At 44.7% G+C, this 22,801-nt stretch overlaps 2 protein-coding genes across 9 annotated transcripts; both read right to left on the bottom strand.

Annotated features, from left to right (window-relative positions):
* Positions 1-1,212: 1,212 nt before the first annotated feature.
* On the bottom strand, positions 1,213-16,803 carry KRBA2 (KRAB-A domain containing 2). Of its 8 annotated transcripts, none has more exons than XM_027517785.1 (6): positions 15,587-16,803; positions 13,598-14,412; positions 11,919-13,157; positions 9,431-9,538; positions 5,564-5,611; positions 1,213-3,684 (listed from the first exon to the last, which is right to left on the bottom strand). In XM_027517785.1, the coding sequence occupies exons 2-5, from the start codon at positions 13,629-13,631 to the stop codon at positions 5,580-5,582; spliced, it is 1,413 nt and encodes a 470-aa protein (XP_027373586.1). In that variant the 5' UTR covers positions 13,632-14,412; positions 15,587-16,803; the 3' UTR covers positions 1,213-3,684; positions 5,564-5,579. The 8 variants fall into 8 exon arrangements, with proteins under 8 accessions (XP_027373586.1, XP_027373588.1, XP_027373587.1 ...); XM_027517786.1 differs by lacking the exon at positions 1,213-3,684 and adding an exon at positions 3,773-3,797; XM_027517787.1 differs by lacking the exon at positions 9,431-9,538 and having other exon boundaries at positions 15,587-16,802.
* Positions 16,804-17,098: 295 nt separating this feature from the next.
* On the bottom strand, positions 17,099-22,528 carry RPL26 (ribosomal protein L26). The gene is made up of 4 exons (XM_027517794.1): positions 21,974-22,528; positions 20,786-20,958; positions 19,627-19,767; positions 17,099-17,270 (listed from the first exon to the last, which is right to left on the bottom strand). Exons 1-4 carry the CDS (start codon positions 22,119-22,121, stop codon positions 17,142-17,144), a joined length of 591 nt encoding a protein of 196 aa, XP_027373595.1. The 5' UTR covers positions 22,122-22,528; the 3' UTR covers positions 17,099-17,141.
* Positions 22,529-22,801: the final 273 nt, after the last annotated feature.

Genomic DNA, 22,801 nt, shown 5'->3' on the forward strand with positions numbered 1-22,801 from the left:
CCCAAATATTAAAAAAAATAAATTAGAGGTCCTAGAAGAGGGGGACATGGCATGACACGTGGGAAGAACACCTTGGGAACAGGCTCAAGTGAGCAGATGGACAGCTGAGAGAGTGTGAGGACCTGGGGGCAAATGTCATTATTGGGGTCAGGGTGGAGCCCACAAGCAAAAGGCATGAGGGGATTTACTGGTGCATTAGAGTGTCACTAGGTCACAGAGAGGGGAGGTTCAGAAGAGGAACTTGTGGCAGGAACTAAACCAGCCAGACTCCACTGGTACACCTGGTTACCTGGTCACCTGGTGAGGCATCAGGAAATTATGAATGTTTAGAATTTTGCAATACATTTGCCTGATGTTATGGACTGAGTTTTGTTTCCCCCCAAATTCATGTGTTAAAGCCTTAATTCTCAGTACCTCAGAAAGTGACTATGCTTGGAGACAGGGTCTTTAAAGAGGTGATTAAATTAAAATGAGGTTATAGGGTGGGCCCTACATGAACTGATTGGTATCCTTATAAGAAGAGACTAGGAATAGAGACATCAGGGTTGTGTATGCATAGAAGAAAGACCACATGAAGACACAGAGAAGGTGACCACCAGCAAACCAAGTAGGAAGATCTCAGAAGAAACCAAACCTGTATATACCTTGATCTTGGCTCTAGTCTCCAGAAGTGTGAGAAAATAAATCTCTGTTGTTTAAACCATCCAGTATTCGGTCCTTTGTTATGGCAGTCCTAGAAACCAACACGCCATCTAAATCAAGTCCAAGAATAGATGAGGCTCTTTGGATGTAATTCCCTAAGTACATCTCCTGGACACCTGTGAGCTAAAGAGACAAGTGACCATCCCCCGCACACCCAGGATACAAGGGTGGGACAGTCAAAGGATAACCATGGTACACATTACTGTTTAAAAAGGAGGGACATAAGGGACTTCCCTGGTGGTCCATTGGTTAAGACTCCTTGCTCCCACTGCACGAGGCAAGGGTTCGATCCCTGGTAGGGGAACTAAAATCCTACATGCTGCAATGTGCAGCTGAAAAGAATAAATAAATAAATAATTTTAAAATAAAAAGGAGGGATATGAGAGGCACACAGGAGTCACTGGTTCATAGCAGTTCTGAAATCCAGCTGGGAAGATGTTGAAATCTCCTTGATTAGGACTCAGCCTATCTCTGCCCAGGAGTGAGTCTCCATGAGTCTCTTTTTATTATTATTATTATTATTTTTAATTGCCAAGAATTTTATGTAGTAAGTTTGTTCAGTAACATAATAAAAGAGGAATAGTACATTGGCAGAAGTGGAATTAAAGAACATAAATATTATTTCAAGAGCCTCATAGAAAGCTTGTAATTTAAAATGCTACTTTTTCATGATTAATGGGATTAACATGTGACTTTTCCATGATAAAAATCAGGGTACCTGAGTATTATATATATTCAATTCCATGTGATAAACAATATTATAAAGATGTACTTTCCTAATTACTTAAGCAATTGCTTTCAGCTCATTCCATTCTTTGTCTAAATAGCTTGCTGCTGCTACTGCTACTAAGTCGAGTCTGACTCTATGTGACCCCATAGATGGAAGCCCACCAGGCTCCTCTGTTCCTGGGATTCTCCAGGCAAGAACACTGGAGTGGGTTGCCATTTCCTTCTCCTATTTTTTAAGATAAAATCCATATACCATAAAATTTACCATTTAAAAGTGTACAAGTTGGTAGTTTTAGTATATTTATGTTGTGCAGCCATCACCACTATTCAATTCCAGAACATTTTTACCACTCAAATCACTCCGCATTCCCTGCCCAGTCCCTGGCAACTACTAATCTACTTTCTATGGATTGTCTCTTCTGGGCAATTCAGTTAAATGGAATCATACAATATGTAACCTTCTGTATCTGCCTTCTTTTATTTAGCACAATGCTTTCAAGGTTTGTTCATATTATAAAGTATGTCACTACTTCATTCTGGTTTATGACTGAATAATATTTCACTGCATGGATATGATATATTTTATTTATCTATTTGTAAGCTGATGGACATTTGGGACTTTGGGCTCTCATGCATAATTTTACTATAAACATGAATATGTAAGTTTTCATACATAATGTTTTCAGTTTTCTAGGGAATGTAAATAGTGGAATTTCTGGGTCACCTGGTAATTTCCACAGTATCAAATGTTGGCAGTGGTGTGGAGTAACAGGAACTCTCCTTCATTGTTGGTGGGAGTGCAGAATGGTGCAACCACTTCAGAAGACAGTTTGAAAATTTCTTACTAAACTAAATGTACTGTTACCATATGATCCTGCAGTTACACGCCTAGGTATTAACCCAAATGAACTGAAAACTTATGCCCATACACAAACTTGCATTTAATTATAGCAGCATGATTTATAACTGCCAAAAACTGGAAGCAACCTAAATGTCCATCAGTGGGTGCATGGAGGGAATTCCCTGGTGGTCCAGTGGTTAGGACCTGGTGCTTTCACTGTCAGGGTCCTGGGTTCAATCCCTGGTCAGGGAACTAAGATCCCACACACAAGTCAAAAAAAAAAAAAAAAAAGACTGTTTGCATGGAATCCTGCTTCTGCAAGCCCAAGAGTAACTTCCCTGTATCCTCATGTTCATAGGTCCCTAGGCCTAAGGACTGGTCACAGGAAGGCAAAATTGTCTGCCCTCTTTGTAGGACTCTGACAATTAAACAATTAAAAAATTGGTGGGTGGGGGAGACATAATTTCAAATTTACAGAAAAGTTGCAAGGACAGTACAAAGAATTCCTTTGTATTCTTCACCCAGATTTCCCCAAATGTTAATATTACTACATTTGTTTTGTATCTCTTTCTTCCCTCCCTACTCCTCTCCCTCATTCCCTCTCCCCCCCTCACACCCTTTTTTTTCCTCTACTTTTTGAGATTAAGTTGCAGACATGATGCCCCTTTACCTCCGAATACTTCAATGTCTAGTTCTTAAAAACAAGGTGCATAACCACACCTTGTTTTCCATAAAAACAATTTAAGTCTCAAGATCAGGGAATTCACACTGATATTATAATATAAGCTTCAAATAATATTCAGATTTTGCCAATTGTCCCTGTGATGTCCACTATAAAAGAAAATCCTGGATCATGCATCATATTCAGTTGCCACGTCTCTTTCACGCACTTTAACTGGAAGAGTTTCTCAGTCTTTCAATGCCTGCCTAACATTGACCAGCTATTTTGTAGGATGTCCCTCCATCTGGGTTAGTCCCATGTGTCTTCATAATTACCTTCAGGTGATACATTTTTGGTAGGAATGTCACAGAAATGTTGCTGTTTTCTCAGTGCATCATATCAAGAGGCACTGGCACCAGTACCAGTAACAACATTGGGATGTTTATTTGATCACCACCTTAAGGTGGTGTCTGCCAGGTTCTTCTACTGAGGATCTGACCAAGTCTACTTCCCTGCCAGAAGTCCTCTGATGCAATTGAGGCAGAATGGAGACTGTTCACTGCTGAACTGCAAACAATCCATCAAAATTCAGCTGAAGTGACTTTTCTGTGGATCCCTCACCGAGCTTCCTTTTACAGACTTGAAGTCTTTACTGGGACTTTGATGGTGGGCCAATGGTTAAGACTCCACACTTCCACTGCAGGGAGGCAGGTCTGCTTTCCGGTCAGGGAGCTAAGATCCTGCATGCCACCTGGTACGATCAAAATATAAAATTAACTGGCTTCCCTGATGGCTCAGTGCTAAAGAGTCTGCCTGCCAACACAGGAGAAACGGGTTTGATCCCTGATCCAGGATGCCCGTGCTCTGCAACAAGAGAAGACACAGCAATGAGAAGCCTGCATGCTGCAACTAAACAGTGGCCTTCTCTCGCTACAAACAGAGGAAAGCCTGTGCAGCAATGAAGACCCAGCACAGCCAAAAGTAAATAAACAAAATCATTGGAAAAGACCTGGCTGGTGGGAAAGATTGAAGGCAAAAGGAGAAGGGGACAGTAGAGGATGAGATGGTTAGACAGCATCACCAACAATGGTCGTGGGTTTGAGCAAACTCAGGGAAATAGTGAAGGACAGGGAAGCCTGGCTTGCTACACTCCATGGGGCTGCAAAGAGTCAGATACAACTTAGCAACTGAACAACAATATTAAAACAAAAACAAAAAACAACCAAACCTTGGCTTTGTGCCCTATTTCAGCATTTAGCACTCTCTACCGTAACTGCTGACTTGACGGTAATCTAGCACATTGCCGGGCACATAGTCGGTGTTTATAAGTGTATAATGAATGAATGAAAGTGCTAGGCTAGAGAAGTGGGTGGGTGAGGAGAGAATAAAGAGGGAAACCAAGACTGATCAGTTTCCAGGAGGCTCTCTTCCTGATACAGGGAGTACCTGTGTCTGGAGAGGAGGAAGGGTGGCTGCTTCCAGGCATCAAGACTGGCTCCCTCCTCTCCACTCACGGCAGAGGCAGTGTTTCAGGACTGGGAGGCTGGTGGGTTATTACTGGTGATCTGGGTTAAGTGTTGAGGCAAGATCTTAGTGGCCCCTGCATTCAAGGCAGCCATTTCCAGGATTCCTGTTACTGCACCAGGAGAAAGGCCTAGGGAGGGTATGACATCCTCTAAAGAACCGTATATTCAGTGCTGAGAGGGCATGGGGGAGGGGAGAGAGGCAAACATCTGGTCACTGGATGACCTGGCTGTGCAAAACTCAAGGAGGAAAGCTGATAAGACCTCATCTGCGAGTCGTGACGAGGGAAGTGTCTAAAAGTGAAAAGAAATCCTAGACCAAAGTTCCAGGTGTGGAGAAGTTATTCTGAGCAAGGAGCTCCTCGACAGAAAGGATGCAGAAGTTCAAATTGAACAGGAAGATTCTACAAAGGAGCCTTGGGGAAACAAAAGGCAAAATATCAGGACCCAATTTCAAAAGGAAAAAAAGAGAAAATAGAATTAGATCCAACCTATATACTTGTGTGTGTGTGTGTATATATACATATAAAACATATTATATATATAGTTAATTATAAATAAGAAAATTAGACATAAGATAAACACGCTTGTAAAAGGCAAAGCCTCATATTAAAGCGGGAAGCCAACTGGCTCAGGAAGTTCATATTTCCTGCTCACTTTGTTTGCTTGGAAAACACAGCAGAGCAGACCATCTGGGGTAATTAATTCTGGGGTAAAAATGTCAGAACTTGGGTAAACAAAGAGTAGTGCCAAGATAACAGCAATCAAGTGGAACTAGGAACTGAAAACAGAAACCGGGTTTCATGAATTCAAAGGAACAGAGTTCTGAACAAAATTCAGAAGAAGATTCTGGGGACAAACCTATTCTGCTTTGGCCAATTTTTGAACAACAGAGGGTTCTTACTTTTACATTTCAAGGTAGCTCAGGTTTCAAATCAATTTCTGTAAAAATTCTACAAAGAAAAGATGTGTAAATCACATATTCAAAAACAGCTCCTCTCCCCATAAAACCTTTCTCCTCAAAATTCCACAGCCCAAAGCCACCAAATCTGAAAAGGTTAAAATAACTGTGCAGAGGTAACTGGCCTACACAGTGGTAAAGCTCACCTTGGTGAACCACGCTTTAGTTGTCAACGGCACACATGTCCAGAAAGCCTGCAGAAAAAATTGGAAGCAAAAGTTTAAAGCTGAGCTTCTCAGACACCTCCCCCTTCCGGTCTCAGTGCCAACTAATGACATTCCAATGTGTAGCTTCAAAAAACTACTGGGAATAGCATCTCAGAAATAACAAAAGAAAATGTTTCTTCTTCCCCTAGAGCTGAAAAAAAAAAAGCAGATTCTATTCCACAATATAAGGCTGCTGCTGCTGCTAAGTCGCTTCAGTCATGTCCAACTCTGTGCAACCCCATAGTTGGCAGCCCACCAGGCTCCCCCATCCCGGGGATTCTCTAGACAAGAACATTGGAGTGGGTTGCCATTTCTTCTCCAATGCATGGAAGTGAAAAGTGAAAGTGAAGTTGCTCAGTCATGTCCAAGTCTTAGTGACCCCATGGACTGCAGCTGACCAGGTTCCTCCGTCCATGGGATTTTCCAGGCAAGAGTACTGGAGTGAGGTGCCATTGCTTTCTCCTCAATATAAGGCTAGCTTTGACAAAGTTGTAAGTAGAAAACACTCACTAAAGCATCAATCTGAGTCTCCCATCTTCTCTCAAAATATTATATTTGAAAACCATATGTCTGATAAGGGGTTAATATTCAAAATATGAACTTCCAGATGTTCAAGCTGGATTTAGAAAAGGCAGAGGAACCAGAGATCAAATTGCCAACATCTGCTGAATCATCAAAAAAGCAAGAGAGTTCCACAAAAACATCTACTTCTGCTTTATTGACTACATCAAAACATTTGACTGTGTGTGGATGACAACAGTCGAAAATTCTCCAAAAGATGGGAATACCAGATCACCTGACCTGCCTCTTGAGAAATCTATATGCAGGTTAGGAAGCAACTGTTAGAACTGGACACGGAACAACAGACTGGTTCCAAATAGGAAAAGGAGTACGTCAAGGCTGTATATGGTCACCCTGCTTATTTAACTTATATGCAGAGTACATCATGAGAAATGCTGGGCTGGAGGAAGCACAAGCTGGAATCAAGATTGCTGGGAGAAATATCAATAACCTCAGATATGCAGATGACACCATCCTTATGCCAGAAAGCAAAGAAGAACTAAAGAGCCTCTTGATGAAAGAGAAAGAGGAGAGTGAAAAAGTTGACTTAAAACTCAACATTCAGAAAACTAAGATCATAACATCTGGTCCCATCACTTCATGGGAAATAGATGGGGAAACAGTGGAAACAGTGTCAGACTTTATTTTTGGGGGGCTCCCAAATCACTGCAGATGGTGACTACAGCCATGAAATTAAAAGATGCTTACTCTTTGGAAGGAAAGTTATGGCCAAACTAAACAGCATATTAAAAAACAGAGACATTACTTTGCCAACAAAGGTTCGTGTAGTCAAGGCTATGGTTTTTCCAGTGGTCATGTATGGATGTGAGAGTTGGACTGTGAAGAAGGCTGAGCACCGAAGAATTGATGCTCTTGAACTGTGGTGTTGGAGAAGACTCTTGAGAGTCCCTTGGACTGCAAGGAGATCCAACCAGTCCATCCTAAAGGAGATCAATCCTGAATATTCATTGGAAGGACTGATGCTGAAGCTGAAACTCCAATATATTGGCCACCTGATGTGAAGAACTGACTCACTGGAAAAGACCCTGATGCTGGAAAAGATTGAAGGCAGGAGGAGAAGGGGATGACAGAGGATGAGATGTTGGATGGCATCACCGACCCAATGGACATGAGTTCGAGTAAACTCCGGGAGTTGATGATGGACAGTGAGGCCTGGTGTATTGCAGTCCCTTAGGACTTCCCTAAGGGTCCAGTTGTTAAGAATCTGCCCTGCAAGGCAGGGGTGTGTGTTCTTTGCAATGCAGGAGATTCGGGTTCAATCTCTGGTTAGGGAACTAAGATCCCACATGCTCATCAGTTCAGCTCAGTCGCTCAGTCATGTCTGACTCTTTGCGACCCCATGGACTGCAGCATGCCAGGCCTCCCTGTCCATCACCAACTCTTGGAGTCCACCCAAAACCATGTCCATTGAGTCGGTGATGCCATCCAACCATCCCATCCTCTGTCGTCCCCTTCTCCTCCTGCCTTCAATCTTTCCCATCATCAGTCTTTTCCAATGAGTCAGCTTGATCTCAGACATGTGACTCCAGAACTGTGACATAACATATTTCTGTGCCACCCAGTGGGTTATGACAGCCCCTGGAAATAAATACTGCTGTCCCATATAGAGCAAGACCATTACTGGACTTCCTTATCAGTCAGGTTTCTGTTAAAACAAGACAGCATCACTAGGCATTTGCCTCTTCTCCCACATGTGTGGCAGGAGAAACAAAAAGCTCACGTAACTTGAATCTGTTTCTTTTGAACGGACAGCCCTGATTGGGTGACAAGTCTGACCTGCTTCCATCCCACCACAGTTGCACCAGGGTACAGCTGTTTGTTTTCCATCCACCATTAACCTCTGCTCCTTTCCTATTGGTTGCTCTTCTCATTGTTAACTTGCAAGCCCCCCTTTAAAAATTAGGTTCTGTGGACAAAGAATGTCCCCTGCCGTATCAGTAAACAAAGGATCCCGTGGCCATCATGTCATCAGCCACTGCAGCCACCCACGACTGTGCACCCTGAGATTTAGGATGGAGAAAAACAGGACACTGGTTCCTAGTTAAGATGCATATCAAGAGAATAATTTCAATAAGCCCAGACTCTTGCATCTTCCTATACACAGAAAAGTGCTAAGTCCATTAATTTGAGAAGTCTGTTTTTTCTCTAATTGACACTAATCTTTTGATGTTCAACTACCTTTTATTTATTTATTTGTGGTTTCTTTTTTGCAAGACACCCGCCCGGACCTGAGCTTGGGTTTGCTTTTCCCGGTGGGGAGAGGGGTCGGGCCTGAAAAAGTGATGCTCTCGGATTCCTGAAAAGGGGCAAAGCCTGAGCATGTGACCTGAGACTTGGGCTGTGAACAGGGCGGAGCCTACACAGGGGTGTTCCTTCCCCTGTAAGAATTTAAAAAAAAAACTTCTTTATATCCTGACTCCTCCCTCACCTCTTTGGAACAGTCCCTCAGAGTTTTAAGAGAGACTGTAGCCAGGGGCTTAAGTCCTCAGTAAGTCTGCTCAATAAAAACATAATTCTCAACTTTTAGCTCATGTTGTTTTTTTTTTTCAGTTGATAGTACCTTATGTCTGTTTTAGGTGTTGCAAATGTTTTCTCCCAGCCTGTCATTTACTTTTTCTCAATTTTTAAAAGGCATTATTTTTCATAAATATTTAAAATTTTTATGTAACCAAGTATATTAACCTTTTCTTATATGGGTTTCTCCATTTCAAGATCACAAAAATCTCCTATTTCTTTTCGCCAATATTTTTACAGTTTTGTTTTTTATGTTTAGGGATCAGACTTTATTTTATTCCAGTTGCACAGCTCTATGATCCAGCACCACTATTTTTTTTAATTGAGGTATAATTGATCAGCACCATTAACTGAATAATACAATCTCTCCCACAGATGTGAAATGTCTTTTATCATAAATTCCTAGATACATGGGTCTGTTTCTGGCCTTTATTCACACTGACTTCATTTGCCTTTCTTTAGCAATCAACCATAGACATGTGTATGCAAACAATCTGAACGGCCTAGACGGTGGACTAGTGTAGAATGCAGGCCTGGACTGTCTCCTGTGGGTTACCACTTGGTTGTTGGCTGCCATGCAAAAAATGTGGGAGGTCAGATCTTCCAAATTTTCAAGAAGGGCTAGACATTCAGATTTTTATGTGAAATCTGCTTTGAAAGTGATGGCAATTAACTTTTAAATATAAAAGACATTATATGGACAAAACATACTTGCAAACTGAAAGCAACTGGTTCCGCTCCAGATGCTGAAATGTGATAACACAGAGGAAGGCTGGGCTGGGTCTAGGTGTCCTCTTCCAGGTCCCTCCACTGTAAACACTAGGGAGCAGAAGAGGAAGACTGAGGTAGCAGCTCCGGAAACCTCCGTTATTTGCAGCCACCCCCTGGGAAAGACAGTAGCATAGTGCCTCCTTTGACCTCTTACCCACAGGAGCTGATGGTGTGGTTCCTGGTTTGCTCCGCCATCAGGAGGTGGTAGGTCAGCACGGGGTGGGGACAGGGGGCAACATCAGTCAAGTTGGGCCTCCCAGGCCCTGATTGGCTGAGTGATACAGGAAGGGGACATGAGGTACTGGCCGAGGATGAAGCCCAGATTCTGATCCTCCAAGACAAGCTGGAGAGTGACATCACCTCCTGTCTAATAATAGTGCAGATTTCCTGGATGTCTAGCTTAACACTGTTTCATCAGCAAAGGAATGGCAACAGTGATCTCCAACTCTCATGATGAGGATAAGATCTGAAGGTAGCAAGGACAACTCACATCTTAGAACTTTGCAAGCATTATCTCACTGTCTTTCACAACCACCCTGTGAGGCAGGCATCATCAGGAGACTGCTCTTGGCCCAAGAGGAAGCCAAAGTTGGGGGCAATCAGAATTTTTTTGGCAGTGCCAAGGCATGTGTGGGATTTTACTCCCCTGACCAGGGATCGAACCTGTACCCCTTGTACTGGAAGCACAGAGTCTTAACCACTGGACCATCAGGGAAGTCCCCCAGAATGGTTTAAGATGGTTCTGGGATATGCAGGAAGAAAGAGCTGGAGAGTCAGAAACTGCAGGCCCCTTCTCCTTCCCTGCATCCATGTCTGTAGAATCATTTATTCACTTAACAAACCCTTACTCAACACCTCCGATGGGCTGGGTCCTCTTCCAGGCCTTGAGAATACAGCCATGCACAGATCCTGGGCATTACCCTCCCCTTTCCTCTGAACTATGACCCAGACTGGCCTGTGCTCTATTCTTCTCTGGCTGAAGCAGTGACCTCAGGCCAACTTTTGCAATTTGCCCTAGTTGTTTCCCGGCTATTGGTCACTTCCTGGAATGTATGACCGTTCCAGGACTACACCACGTCATGCTGTGCTTGAGGCACAGAACACCGGCAGGCTCAGACCCAAACCCCAGCCATGCCTTAATTTTGACCTATTTTTAAATTACGTTTCAGGCAGGTCAATCCCTGTGGATGCCATTGTGAGAGCAGGGTGGGTACATCAGGTTTCTCTTGAAGCAGGAAACAAAGCTCAGCTGGTGGGGCAGCCAGTCTCTGGGGCACATGAGCTCAACCTCTTTTCCTCTCATTATTTGTCCTTCATCTACATCTTTTTCTCTGATGCCCCCATCTTTTGGGTTCTGTGCCTGAGGAGCAGGAACAGATACTCGATACATGCAGGGCAGTCCCACCAGCTCTACAGGGCTCAGACCCCATCAGTTTATGTTCTGCAAGCAAACATCCTCTTCCATTGAATGTAGTTGGTAGAACTGTGTGCATGCTCAGTCACTACGTTGTAACAGACTTTTGCAACCCTATGGACTGCAGTCTGCCATGCTCCTCTGTCCATGGGATTTCCCAGGCAAGAATACTGGAGCGAGTTGTTATTTCCACCTCCAGGGAATCTTCCTGACCCAGGGATCAAATCTGAATCTCCTGCATTGGCAAGCAGGTTCATTACCCCTGAGCCGATTGCAGTACAACTGCAGTCCCCCCTACCAAAGATATGTCCAAGTCCAAACCCCGAGCAACCATGAATACAAACTTACTTAGAAACAGGGTCTTTGCAGATGAAATTAAGGTAAGTATCTAGAGATGAGATCATTAATTAGGCTGGGCCCTAAGTCCAACTACATAGATTTGGAGTCCAACGGGTCCTTGTAAGAGACAGAAAAGGAGCACACACACAGACCAAGGAGAGAAGGCCACGTGAAGACAAACAGGGGCTGGATCTGTACTACTCTGAGCCCAGGGATGCCAAGAATTGCTGACAGCCACTAGAGAAAGGAGGAACCCTGCCAACACCCTGATTTCAGACCTCTGGCCTCTAGGACTAAGAAGAAAGTTTTTTTAATCTTTTTTTTTTTTTTTTAATTTTGGCTGTGTCCTCAGCATGCAGGATCCTAGTTCCCCAACCAAGGATCAAACCTGCTCCCCCTGCATTGAGAGCTCACTGTCTCAACCATGGACTGCCAGGGAAGTCCCCAAAGTTCTGCTGTTTTAAGCCTCCAGGTTTGTGGGAATTTGTTAGGGCAGGTGAGATCAGAGACTGGAGCCGCCTGCCTCTCTGACTCAGGACTACCAAGAACAGTGTTCCTGAGAGAGTGGCCTTCACTCCTTTCATCTGGAGTCTTGGTTACAGCTCTCAGGTGGCTCTACGGTACCCAGAGGCACTAAGCATCCACCCAGCAGATCTGTTCACCAGGACAAGAGACCTGAGGCTGCCTGGGAGGTGCTGGGCTCCGAGGCTTCGAGAGGCATGGGATCGACGTCCTCATCCACGTCAGACCGGTCTGCTCCAACCTCAGCCCTCTCTTCCTGCCTGACCCAAAGGCTGCTTTCCAGTTGTTCTTCGGCAATTTCTAGCTCCTCCTCTGTGTGTAAAACAGCCACAGTTTCCCGGGGCAAGTGTGAGGAATAGAGTCCAAATTTGGCTTTACAACCAAACATTGCCTCGTATGGACTCTGCTGCAAGGAACCATCAAAGGCCTGATTCCTCACCATCTGCATGAACCGCAGGCCTTCGGTCCAATGATGGGAGTGGTTACTCTGCATCCAGGCACTCAGCATGGTCTTGACATCACGGCTTACTCGCTCCAGGAAGCCCTGGCCTTGGCCAGGGTGGGACTTACCAAGGACAATCTTTAGGTCTGGCCATACCTCGTTGAGCTCATTAACAACCTGGTTTGTGAACTCCATGCCACTGTCAGATTCTAAGACGCTGGGTGGACCAAGAATTGTGAAAATATCCAACAGGACGCTGACTACCTCGTGGGCCTGCTTGGCTTTTAATGGCCGTAAAATAATGAACTTGGTTAAGTGGTCCTGGTAATACAAAATGAACTTGAACTCCCCATCAGCATTTGACTGCATATCAAGGATTTCAACTTGGCATCTGGAGTCATTGTCCTTACATGGCATGGGCTTGGGTGCAAGGCCTCTCTTGGGTACTGGGTTCTTCTGGTGGCACTGTTTACACAGAGTCAGATATAAGACAATGACTTCTTTGGTGACATTCCCATATTTGCCTTGCAGCTCCTTGAGCATGCGTGTCCGCCCGCCATGGCCAATATTGAGATGTGTGTCGTGAAGGATGTCAAACAGCTCTTCCTTGTGTACGTAATACCGTATCCGATCTCGTTCTCTGTGAGCAGCCTCTATGAGTTTCTCTGTGCCTGCTACAGAAATCACATCATATTTTGCTGCACGGCGATAATCACGTGATGACTTCTTCCCCTTCTCCTTAGCTTCTTTGACTTCCTTGATTGTTTGAAAGTACTTTTCTTTGGAAAATACCTTGCTGTTGTAACTTTTGCTTTCTACCAACTTGGTCACGCTGGTGAGAAACTTTTCTCTCATGGTACTTATCTCCATGTCTGTTTCACTTGGATTTGAAACACCACGGGGATCATTTCCAGCTCTCTGTGGTGTCATGGAGAATTGTAAGAAGTCTCCTAAAGAGATGGAGAAAGAAGTGAACAAAGTTGAATTTTGATGATATACCACCTGGAAGTCTTTCCCGCCAAAGTTCTTTATAATTCTTTCATCTGATTTTTGAAGATATGGAAGAAAGATACTCGAGTGCTGGTATAAAGCAGTAACAGAATAAAAATACCCAGAAAGCCCACTAGGGCCATTCAAAACAAGAGCATGTCAACAGAATTTTATTTATTTTTAAAAAATTGAATGTATTTGTTTATTTTGGCTGTACCCGGTCTTAGTTGCTGCATGCAGGATCTTTAATTGTGGCAAATAGGATGGAAACTGGACCCCCTGCAGTAGAAGCACATAGTCCTAACCACTGGACCTCCAGGGAAGTCCTGGGATTTTTTTAAATGATGACTTTTCCCTGTCAGTTGTACACACGGTCATTAAATGAAGACTGAGTCCTTACCCTGAGGGACCGCATTCTCGTAACTGTTCAGCATTATGCCTCTGCTGCAGTCCTTCCGAGGGGCTTCCTAATACTTCCAGTCTTTGGTCAGATCCTCAAATGTTGCTGCCTCCCCAGAAGACATTATTTACTGCCACAGGGACTGCTGTGCCTTGGGGCCTGGGCTGAGGAGCAGCTGCAGCAGAACTGGGGAAGAGACCATGGAGGTTCTGGGAAAAAAGGCATGCCCACATGCATGACTGAATGTGAGCATGTGAATATCACACAGAAGAAAAGAGAACAGGGTAGAGGAAAGGTCTCACATCCAGTAAGACGAATCCAGCTTCACAGTAATGAAGAGGGGTTTTGTCCTCTTGGAGGGTCTGCCGGCCTGGCCTGTCTTGATACTGCCTGAGCTGGAGCCCACATATTTTTTTTCCAGAACGAAGCAGAGTGTCCAACTGAACCTGAGCACTCCCAAGGTTGGGAGACACTTCCAGATACAGGTTTAGTGGTTCTGAATAGAGGCAGCAGGGCCTGTTTTCAAAAATGGACAAATTACACCTGGGGATAGAGAGCTATGTCAGGAGATTATCATGCCAAAGAGATACCCCAAATGGGGTCCACACACCACCAAGATTGGAGAATTCCTCTGGAAGAGAACTTGATACTCGGGTGTCTAAATTGAGGTTCCTTAGGACAACTCTGGGATATAAGATGTGATGAGGCCAGGGGAAGCCTTCATATGATGATCACAGGAATTCCAACAATCTTTCGAAAACAAGATCCCCAAGATGCCAGCCATCACATGAAAAGCTGAAGGCCAGGGCAGAATCCTAAGAAGCAGAGAAAGATGTAAGCATTTAAAAGCTCTGAGGAAGAGTCTCAGTTAAGCAAAGCTTGATTCCAGGTCCTGAATGTCCTCCACTAAAAAGACTTCGGATTTCCTTGCTTGGCATCATTGGTTAACTACATGACATTCCTGATTCTAAAGACACTTCTGACATTGAAACTGCTGATTTAATGACAATTTTCTTTTCACAGGGAAAACAGAGACCCTACATTAAATGAACACATTCAGATTTTTAAAATGTGAAAAATATGCATTTTAGAATCAAAGAAACAGAATGTTTGTAAAATACTCTTTAAGCCTGAGCTCCACATTCTCAATGCAAATGGACATTTTAATGGCTCTGAAAAGTCCTTCAGTTAAACAAAAAAGAGGTTTCATCCATTAGTCCCATATAATCACTGACATGGGGCTTTGTTTCCCAAGGACTATGTATTATCATTCTACAGTCCTTAGAAGACACTTGAAACCACAAGATGGTCAATGCAAACCAGGAAGAGCTTCTAGACTACTCACTGAAACCAGCTTCTCTCAGAAACTGGCTGCCCTGGCTGCTATTTGAGGCCCTCAGGCAACTACACAGGAAGGAAAAGTCTTACCTCCATCCTATAAAAGAATGAAGACAGGCTGGAAATAATTTATAATCAAAAGATGGAAAAATCTCAGTCTTCAATATTCGAAATTGTCCTTACCCAATCCCATGAAATTCTATAGCTGGAGAGTCACATTTGGCTAATGGACATATTTCGGTTAGCCTACCCAGTGTTTGTTTTTTTAAATTGGATGAGTTACCTATATTTACAGACTGGGGAGTTCACTTAAAAATCTAGATTTCTAGCTTTCTTGAAAAATGGGACGATCTGGTCACACAGGGAGCTGTTTGGCTTGGCAACATCTGTCTTGAGTGGAGAGGCAGTAGCTCCTTTTGGATAGTCCACACTCTCTGGCTTCCCACAGTCTCCAAGCCAGCTACTAACTTTGTCACCTTAACTACCCACCCCTGCAGTTAACTGAGTTTTCAACACCTGTTCTAAAGCATAATGAAAAAAACAAGGCCCCAAAGAAAGGTGGCCAGCTTCCTGGTGTGATCTGTTCTGGTGGGGTAACTGACATATGACCTTGTTCACAGAAAACTGAAAAGATCCTCCTTCCTCACTCACCTGTGAGTCTTTGCTTTGGCTGCCCCCGACCTGGAATGCCTTCCATTGATCTTCCAAATCACACCCAGCTCAGGTCAGCATTCTTCCTGATGCACTCTGATTGCCATCTGTCTGTCCCTCCTCTGAACAGCCAGCACCACTCACTGGAGCGCTTTGCCTTTTTAGTCAACTGGTTCAGGTGTACACAACATGGAAGGCTGAGGCTGGGGCTTCTATCTCGCTGTATCCCCACGAATACAGAGCTGAACAAAAGATGTTCAAAGAATATGTCAAACAGTTGGCTTACAGAATAGTAGAGAGACAGTGCAGAGGTATGTTTGAGTCTAGGCTTGGGAAGTCGATTTCTGATTCATCTCTTATTGAATAAGCGGAGCAAAGTTATTGAGGCTTCAGCTTCCATAACAACAGAATGGGGAGAATGCTAGTCTACATCACTACAGTTGTGATAATGCAGATAAAGCACTTAGCACAGTGCCCCGCACCTTAAACAAAACAACCTCCCGCTTATTCCTGAAGACCTGGCTCGGGCATCAGGTCCTTTGTGCGGTCCTGAGTCCCAAGGTCTCCGCAACACCTTGCCCTGTTGCCCGCGGGTTCCTCTCGGCAATTGGGACCCGCCTACTCCCCCAGTTGAATGAAAGAGTCAGGTCGGGGGAGGAGAGACCGATCTAGGGATTCTTGCGAGAGGGAGGCCCAGAAGAAAAAGATGAACCAAGAGCACAGGGTCGTGAGCCGCCTCAGCCCCAGCCCACTCCACTGGCGCCGTCCGGGACCCTCCTGCCCACCAGCTCCAGCGGCTCCGGCAGTCAGACGCGCCGGAAACGGCTCCGCGCCGACCGGAAGCCCCTCCCCTCCCGAGGGAGCGCTCAAAGGTACAGCGGCGGACCATATTCTCGGCTGAGACACGGTGAGGTTCCTGAGGTGAAATCTGGGGCTGGTCGAGGTGCCACCTTGGCTAAGGCAGACACCGACTCGGGTCTCCGCGGCAGCAAAATTGGTCATCTATTTCCCTACGTTGTTGTTAAGGCCCCAACATAAATAAATGCTCGCCTCCAGCACGGAAAGTACGTTTATGTGCTTAGGCTAAAGTGAGGAAGGGCGGCGGCACAAGTGTTGCCAACAACTAATCCTGCACTGCATCACTTCCTCCTCTCGGAGGAATTGCTTTTTAGGTGAGTACTTTCTGCCTCAGATTTTAAGCTAAAGATTTCTTTTGGCCTGACACCACTCACTCACTCAACATCAGTGCAGAAAACAAGGTGGTAAAGGGGGCCCTCGGGTATTTCGCTGCATCCCTAAAGTGCTGCTTTCTGCTGTTAAAAAAAATTACTATATGAGTCCAATATTATTAGATGCTCAAAGTTGGTTAAAAAGCCAGCTTTTTCCACGGTACTTTTCATTAGTGCAATCAAGCCACAAGATAAGGATGGTCTGCCCCTAGACAGTTAACATGACCAGGACTTCCATGAAAACTAACTAGGCCTTGTCCCAAAGCACCACACATAAAGACTCTTCATTTTAACAGTTTTTAATGAAAGCTGTAGACAAGATGACTTTATTCTTGCATCTTCTCAATTGTTTCTTCCTTATATTTGCCCTTTTCCTTTCCTACTTGGCGAGATTTGGCTTTACGTTCGAGGATCTTTTTGCGGTCTTTGTCCAGTTTTAGTCTGGTGATAACCACCTGCAAACAAATAAGGAAAAAAAAAAATTTCTAAGCTTTAAACAATCACCAATACAGAACACATGGGAAGGTCCAACATTCAGTCCCCCACTTGTGGGAGTGGATTGCTTAAGCGCTAGAAATGATTCTTTACCCCCAAACAAACCTGACTTAAATGTTCACTAATATTCAGCCCACAAAGGAGAAGGCAGTGTGGCACTGGTGGTTCTTCTCACATCTTCTGTGATAAATATCAGCTGCTTCTACTGCAATGTATTTCAATAATTCCACTCCTCTCACCCCAGTTTTATAAGCTAACTAAGTCATACACATTTTTATTTCTACAGTATCTTTAGTCCCAGAAGTCTGGAAATTAAATGCAGCCTTCACACATTTCAACCTGCAAAACTTTTAAGAAAATCACAGAACAGACCCTATTCCAACAGATTTGTCACTAAAGGTATCCAGATTATGACAGATTTTAGTGTTAGGAAGGAGAAGATAGCAGTGAACAAGGTCTAGGGATTCCGCATAGTGACCAAAGGACAATCTCCACTACCATGGAGGTTCTACTTAATGAGATGAAATGCTGGAGGAAAGGGGTTAAATCGTTAACGATGTCAGGAAGGCCCCCAAAAAAGGGCTGTGCCTGAACAGAGACCTGAGGAGAAGGTGGAAGCATTTCAAAGAGAGCAGCAAACATTCAAGTCCAGAGGCAGGAGAACTTCCAAGTTTAATAGGTGTTTCTCAGATCTGAGTGTGTCTGAAGGGCTTGTTAAATAGATCCCTTGTTCCCAAATCCCATGGGCGGAGGAGCCTGGTAGGCTGCAGTCCATGGGGTCGCGAAGAGTCGGACACGACTGACTTTCATGCATTGGAGAAGGAAATGGCAACCCACTCCAGTGTTCTTGCCTGGAGAATCCCAAGGACAGGGAAGCCTGGTGGGCTGCTGTCTATGGGGTCACACAGAGTTGGACATGACTGAAGTGACTTAGCAGCAGCAGCAGACCTGGGAACAGAATATACAATTCTGTGAAGCTGCCAGGTGGATGCTGCCAACCAGCACACAGAGTAGCATAGTTACAGGAGCAACAAAGAGGCCAGCAGACTAGAACATGGAGAGTGAAATCATCAAGTAGTAGCTGCTGAGTGAACCTTATATGGCTGCGCCAGGTCTTATGTGGCATTCGGGATCTAGTTCCCTAACCAGGGAACGAACCCGTGCCCCCTGCATTGGAAGCACAGTCTTAGCCACTGGACCACCAGGGAAGTCCCTGGAGATGAGCCTTGTAGGCCACTCTGATGGTAACAAGCAGACAGGATTCTGGATATAATGTGACAGCAGTCAGTCAACAATCAATAACAACATGCTGCCTAAGCAGTTGAGAAGGACAGAGGTGTCACACACAGTGTTGGTAGCAGACTACCAAGAGCAAGAGGGTTCAAGAATAAAACAAGCCAGTAGTTTAAACATGTTGGGTTTGATATTGATTAGATATCCAAGTTGAAATGCAAAATCGTCAACTGGATATTGAGGTGTGTTTGGAATAAGAGATGAAGGTAAGTCAAAGAGGGAGATCAATGGTGTCAAACACTACATTAAGTTCAGAAAACACTAAGAATCGGTCACTGTATTAGTGACCTTGACAGCGGCTGATCCAGTCCTAGGGGCAAAAATAAAAGATTATGTAGTAAACTGGGAAAGCCCTTGCTCTTAGGAGATGCACTCTGTCATGATGCTTGTAATCCATTGGAGGGGTAGGGAAGAAGGGAAAGAAAATGGTAGCTGTGAATTCTAGGTGAAAGATAATGCAACAGATGTATTAGTCTTTTGACTTTTGTGTAGTCTGAAGATTAGATTTATGGTGCCAACTCAAGATCTTAAAAAACCAACACCTCAGTATTTGAACAGGCACCAAGTGCATTTATTACCTTTTAAGAGACAGCAGTATTGGAGAATTCACATTGAAGTCAGACAGGAGAATTAGACTGTATCTTCTATCAATGAATCTAGTCTCTGAGCTCTAGATCTGCAAATGGATTAAGACCTACTTTCCTTACAGCTTACTCAATTCTGTTTAACACACAGGGTATGGCCTCCATAGCATCTAAAAATTACCTATTTCCTAGATTTTAAGATCTATTCATGTTAGATTGATCAATCAGCTTACCAATACTTTTTAAGGAAAAGGTACATTACATATACATACATACAGGATACCTGTTAAAAGACACCTTGATTTCAGGAAAAAATAGTACTGGCTTTAAGACTGATTTCCAGAACACTTAAAATCTATTTCTGTCAACAAGCAGTCACATTTGTCAGCGACTGCTGTAATTTCTTTCCCCCATCTCAAGCATTCTCAAAAACACCCACCTTGCTGGGGTGAATGCCCACGTGGACAGTTGTGCCATTAGCCTTCTCCCGCTGCACTCGTTCAATGTAGATGACGTATTTCTTCCTGTAAACCTGGACTACTTTGCCAATTTGCTGCCCTTTGTAGTGCCCTCGTACAACCTTAGTGCAAATTAAAAAATAACATATGCAGATAAAGGAACATTAAACTTCTAAACCAGTTAATCTATGAATCAGGTAAACCTCATTCCCTCTATCATATACATATACAGACCCTTTCAATTTTGAAAGACCTAATGGTCAATGGAAATGTGCCAGTAATTCTCTCTGGCTTCAACTAACCTGCAAGTAAACTATGCCCCATATAAATCTACAGTGATGGACAGTGCATCTCTACAACTGATGGGCCACCAGCAGTGGTGGGCTTGTTTCAGGGTTAAAAATGAGCAACAAGCCCACCTTGTTTGTTTGTACCAGCTGACAAGGAAAACTGTCACTTCAAAGGGAACAGGCCACAAATATTTAAATTCACAACCTACTAAAGGGTCCTACTAAGTGCCAGAGCATGGGCAGCAGCTAATACTTCAGGCAGGCTAATTCTCACCCAAAGGTTAATGAACATCCTATCATTCTCTCCTCGATGATCCTCAGCCAGCCAGTGTTTCTGAATAGATGCTTCTTCCCAATCACAGACTTTCTCAGATTAAACTGTCTTGGAAGCAGAAGATGGGCTCTCAAATCTACCAGCAATTTTAGCATCAGCACAGGAGCGAAAAATGGCTGTTCACCTCATGAAATGTTGGTAACATGGAAGCTGCTTAATAGATGGCTTGAAATCTTTTCTTAACCCGTGCCCCCTGCATTGGGAGTGCCGTCTTAACACCCAGACCGCTAGTTCCCTGGAACTTGTGTATCTGAATTTTGATTTAGACACACAGAATTGTTTACTAGTTCTCAAATGCATCTCTAACGACCAAACATACCCAGAAAAAGATAATCCCAAACCAATATACTAGTTCCAAACCATCTTTCTTCTGTTTTATCACGACTGCAACCTGATGCTTGGGACAACAGATTTTCACCAAAGAGTAACAGTGGAAAAAGCAGTTTACGTTTCAACCCATCATCTGTTAATAAAGTGCAGGATATTCGACAAGATGACCTGAACACAAGCACATACCTGAACTTCATCATCCTTTCGGATGGGCATGGATCGAACGTTGTACTTCTGTCTTAGCTCTTTAGAAAGAGGAGAAGACATAATTTTCCTGCGAATGTGGGAAGGCGCATTGAAATGTCTTTTTCGATTCTTGCTTCGGTCAGAAGTCACAAAGGGATTGAACTTCATTTTGGCTAAATAAAAAGTTAAAAGAGGTGTAAACCCTTAAAGGACCAAAATCTCACTCAGTTTACAAACAAGCATCTACAACAATTTCATCTTGAAAGTTTACAATGCTCACAAAACCTGTCACATTAACTTCATCAAAAGCTGCTTGAGCTGAACTGCCCTACGGGGATTTTTTAAATTATTTAACTACAGAATAGAAGAATTTCCCATAGCCCACAGACCTATTGGAATTAATCTTTTTGTTCACACTCTCAAACTCCATGTGTTAGTCGCTCAATCGTGTCCGACTCTTTGAGACCCCACGGACTGCAGCCTGCCAGGCTCTGCTGTCCATGGAATTCTTCTAGGCAACAACACTGGAGTGCCTAACCAGCCATTCCCTTCTTCAGATCTTCCCGACCCTGGGGTCGAACCCGGTCTCCTGCATTGCAGGCGGATTGTTTACCGTCTGAGCCACCAGGGAAACCCAAACTCCATGATTACCGCGTAAGGAAGCTAAGACAATGCTTATATCTCTGTTCATTAGGGTAAAGGAGACTTGACAACTCAATTCAAACGTATTACCACGTTTTAGAAAAACCAATCAACGTTAATCTACAGAACGGAGCCTGAACAGATTAACTCTCCTCCCAATGAATGAAATCAGGTCCTATATCCCGAACCTGGAAAACGCACAGAACTCAGGTCCAAAAAGTCTTCCAACGGGCGTGAGAGGCCTGAAAGTTTAACCAAGAAACTACCCGAGACCATTCTTTAGGAAACCATTCTGCCCAGACCAGACACCATCGCCACAGGCTCTCTACCCTTCAGCTCCCGTTTCCAAGGCTCAAAACCCTCTTTCCTCCTCCTTCCTCCGGCCCGGCGGCCCTTGAGCTTAGGAGAAAAGCCAAGAGCATCCTGGCCTCCCTCCCTGGCTGCTACTCGGCCGCCGGAACAGTACTGGGGCACTCCGGGTCGAAAGCCACGGTGCCCGTGAACAGATGGTTGCGGATTATACGCTTTGTCCCGGGAAACTCTTACCCGCTAGCGCTTCAGCGATGGCCACAGAAGGGAAGAGATCTGCAGGCTGCTTCCGGTTCTGTAAGTTTCCGCAAGATCTCGCGAGACCGATGTTTCTTGAGCAAGAGAGGCGCGGAGTTTGAATGCGTAGAGGAAACTGGGGAGACATTGATGACTAGCGCCCTCTCGTGGCTCGGAGGGGAACTACGAGGGACTGCAAAACTTTTCTCCAGGTCCTGGAGCCTCCAGTGGGAGTCCTGGATTTTGCATCTGCGTCCTCTGGGAACGGTAGTTCCCGGGTTAGTGGGGGTGGGGGCGAGAGGGCTGTTCGGGGTCTTACTGTCGTGGAGGGTGTTGAAGTGAGCGGCCCCAGGGACCTGTGTCCCTTCACAACCGAACACCAGGCAGGAGGGAGGGTCCTTTAACCGGGAAAAAGGCGGGTCCTATATTTGACCGCCAAGTGGCGCTGGGACTCCAGCTAGCTGGTCACCTCGGTTACCTGGACATCCCAGGCAAAGGCCCTAGGCCTGTTGAGTATTCGCGTCGCGTAAACGGCTCCAGCCGGGCGCGTGCTACCGCTTGAACACAGCCGAATGTGCGGACTCTTTCGCGGGGCCCGCCAGAGATTCAGCTCCCGCCAGCGAGGGGCCTTTGAGGACTTGGACCGCGAGTCCGTCCCCCCAACCCCGGGAAAATAGGACTGAACCCGGGTTTCTAACGCGCTCCCAGGTGATTCCGGGAGTGCTGGTCCGAGACCACACCTTGAAGGAGCGCGGCGTGAGGAAGCCTCTCCACGCTGAGAGCTGTGCCCTTTTCCTCATTTTACCGCTTGCTTTCATTCAGTTCAGG

Source organism: Bos indicus x Bos taurus, chromosome 19, assembly GCF_003369695.1.
Source record: "Bos indicus x Bos taurus breed Angus x Brahman F1 hybrid chromosome 19, Bos_hybrid_MaternalHap_v2.0, whole genome shotgun sequence".
NCBI classification, from domain to species: Eukaryota; Metazoa; Chordata; class Mammalia; order Artiodactyla; family Bovidae; genus Bos; species Bos indicus x Bos taurus.

Excerpts from the sequence above, each read along its gene's own strand:
- KRBA2 (XM_027517784.1), bottom strand. The coding sequence starts at position 13,631 with ATGCTGAACAGTTACGAGAATGCGGTCCCTCAGG. Across the intron at positions 13,158-13,597 it reads CGAGAATGCGGTCCCTCAGG|GAGACTTCTTACAATTCTCC; the intron begins GTAAGGACTCAG and ends CCATCTCTTTAG. Across the intron at positions 9,539-11,918 it reads CACCTCCCAGGCAGCCTCAG|TGTTTACAGTGGAGGGACCT; the intron begins GTCTCTTGTCCT and ends TCTGCTCCCTAG.
- RPL26 (XM_027517794.1), bottom strand. The coding sequence starts at position 22,121 with ATGTCTCCCCAGTTTCCTCTACGCATTCAAACTCCGCGCCTCTCTTGC. Across the intron at positions 20,959-21,973 it reads CATCGCTGAAGCGCTAGCGG|CCAAAATGAAGTTCAATCCC; the intron begins GTAAGAGTTTCC and ends CTTTTTATTTAG. Across the intron at positions 19,768-20,785 it reads GAAAGGATGATGAAGTTCAG|GTTGTACGAGGGCACTACAA; the intron begins GTATGTGCTTGT and ends ATTTGCACTAAG.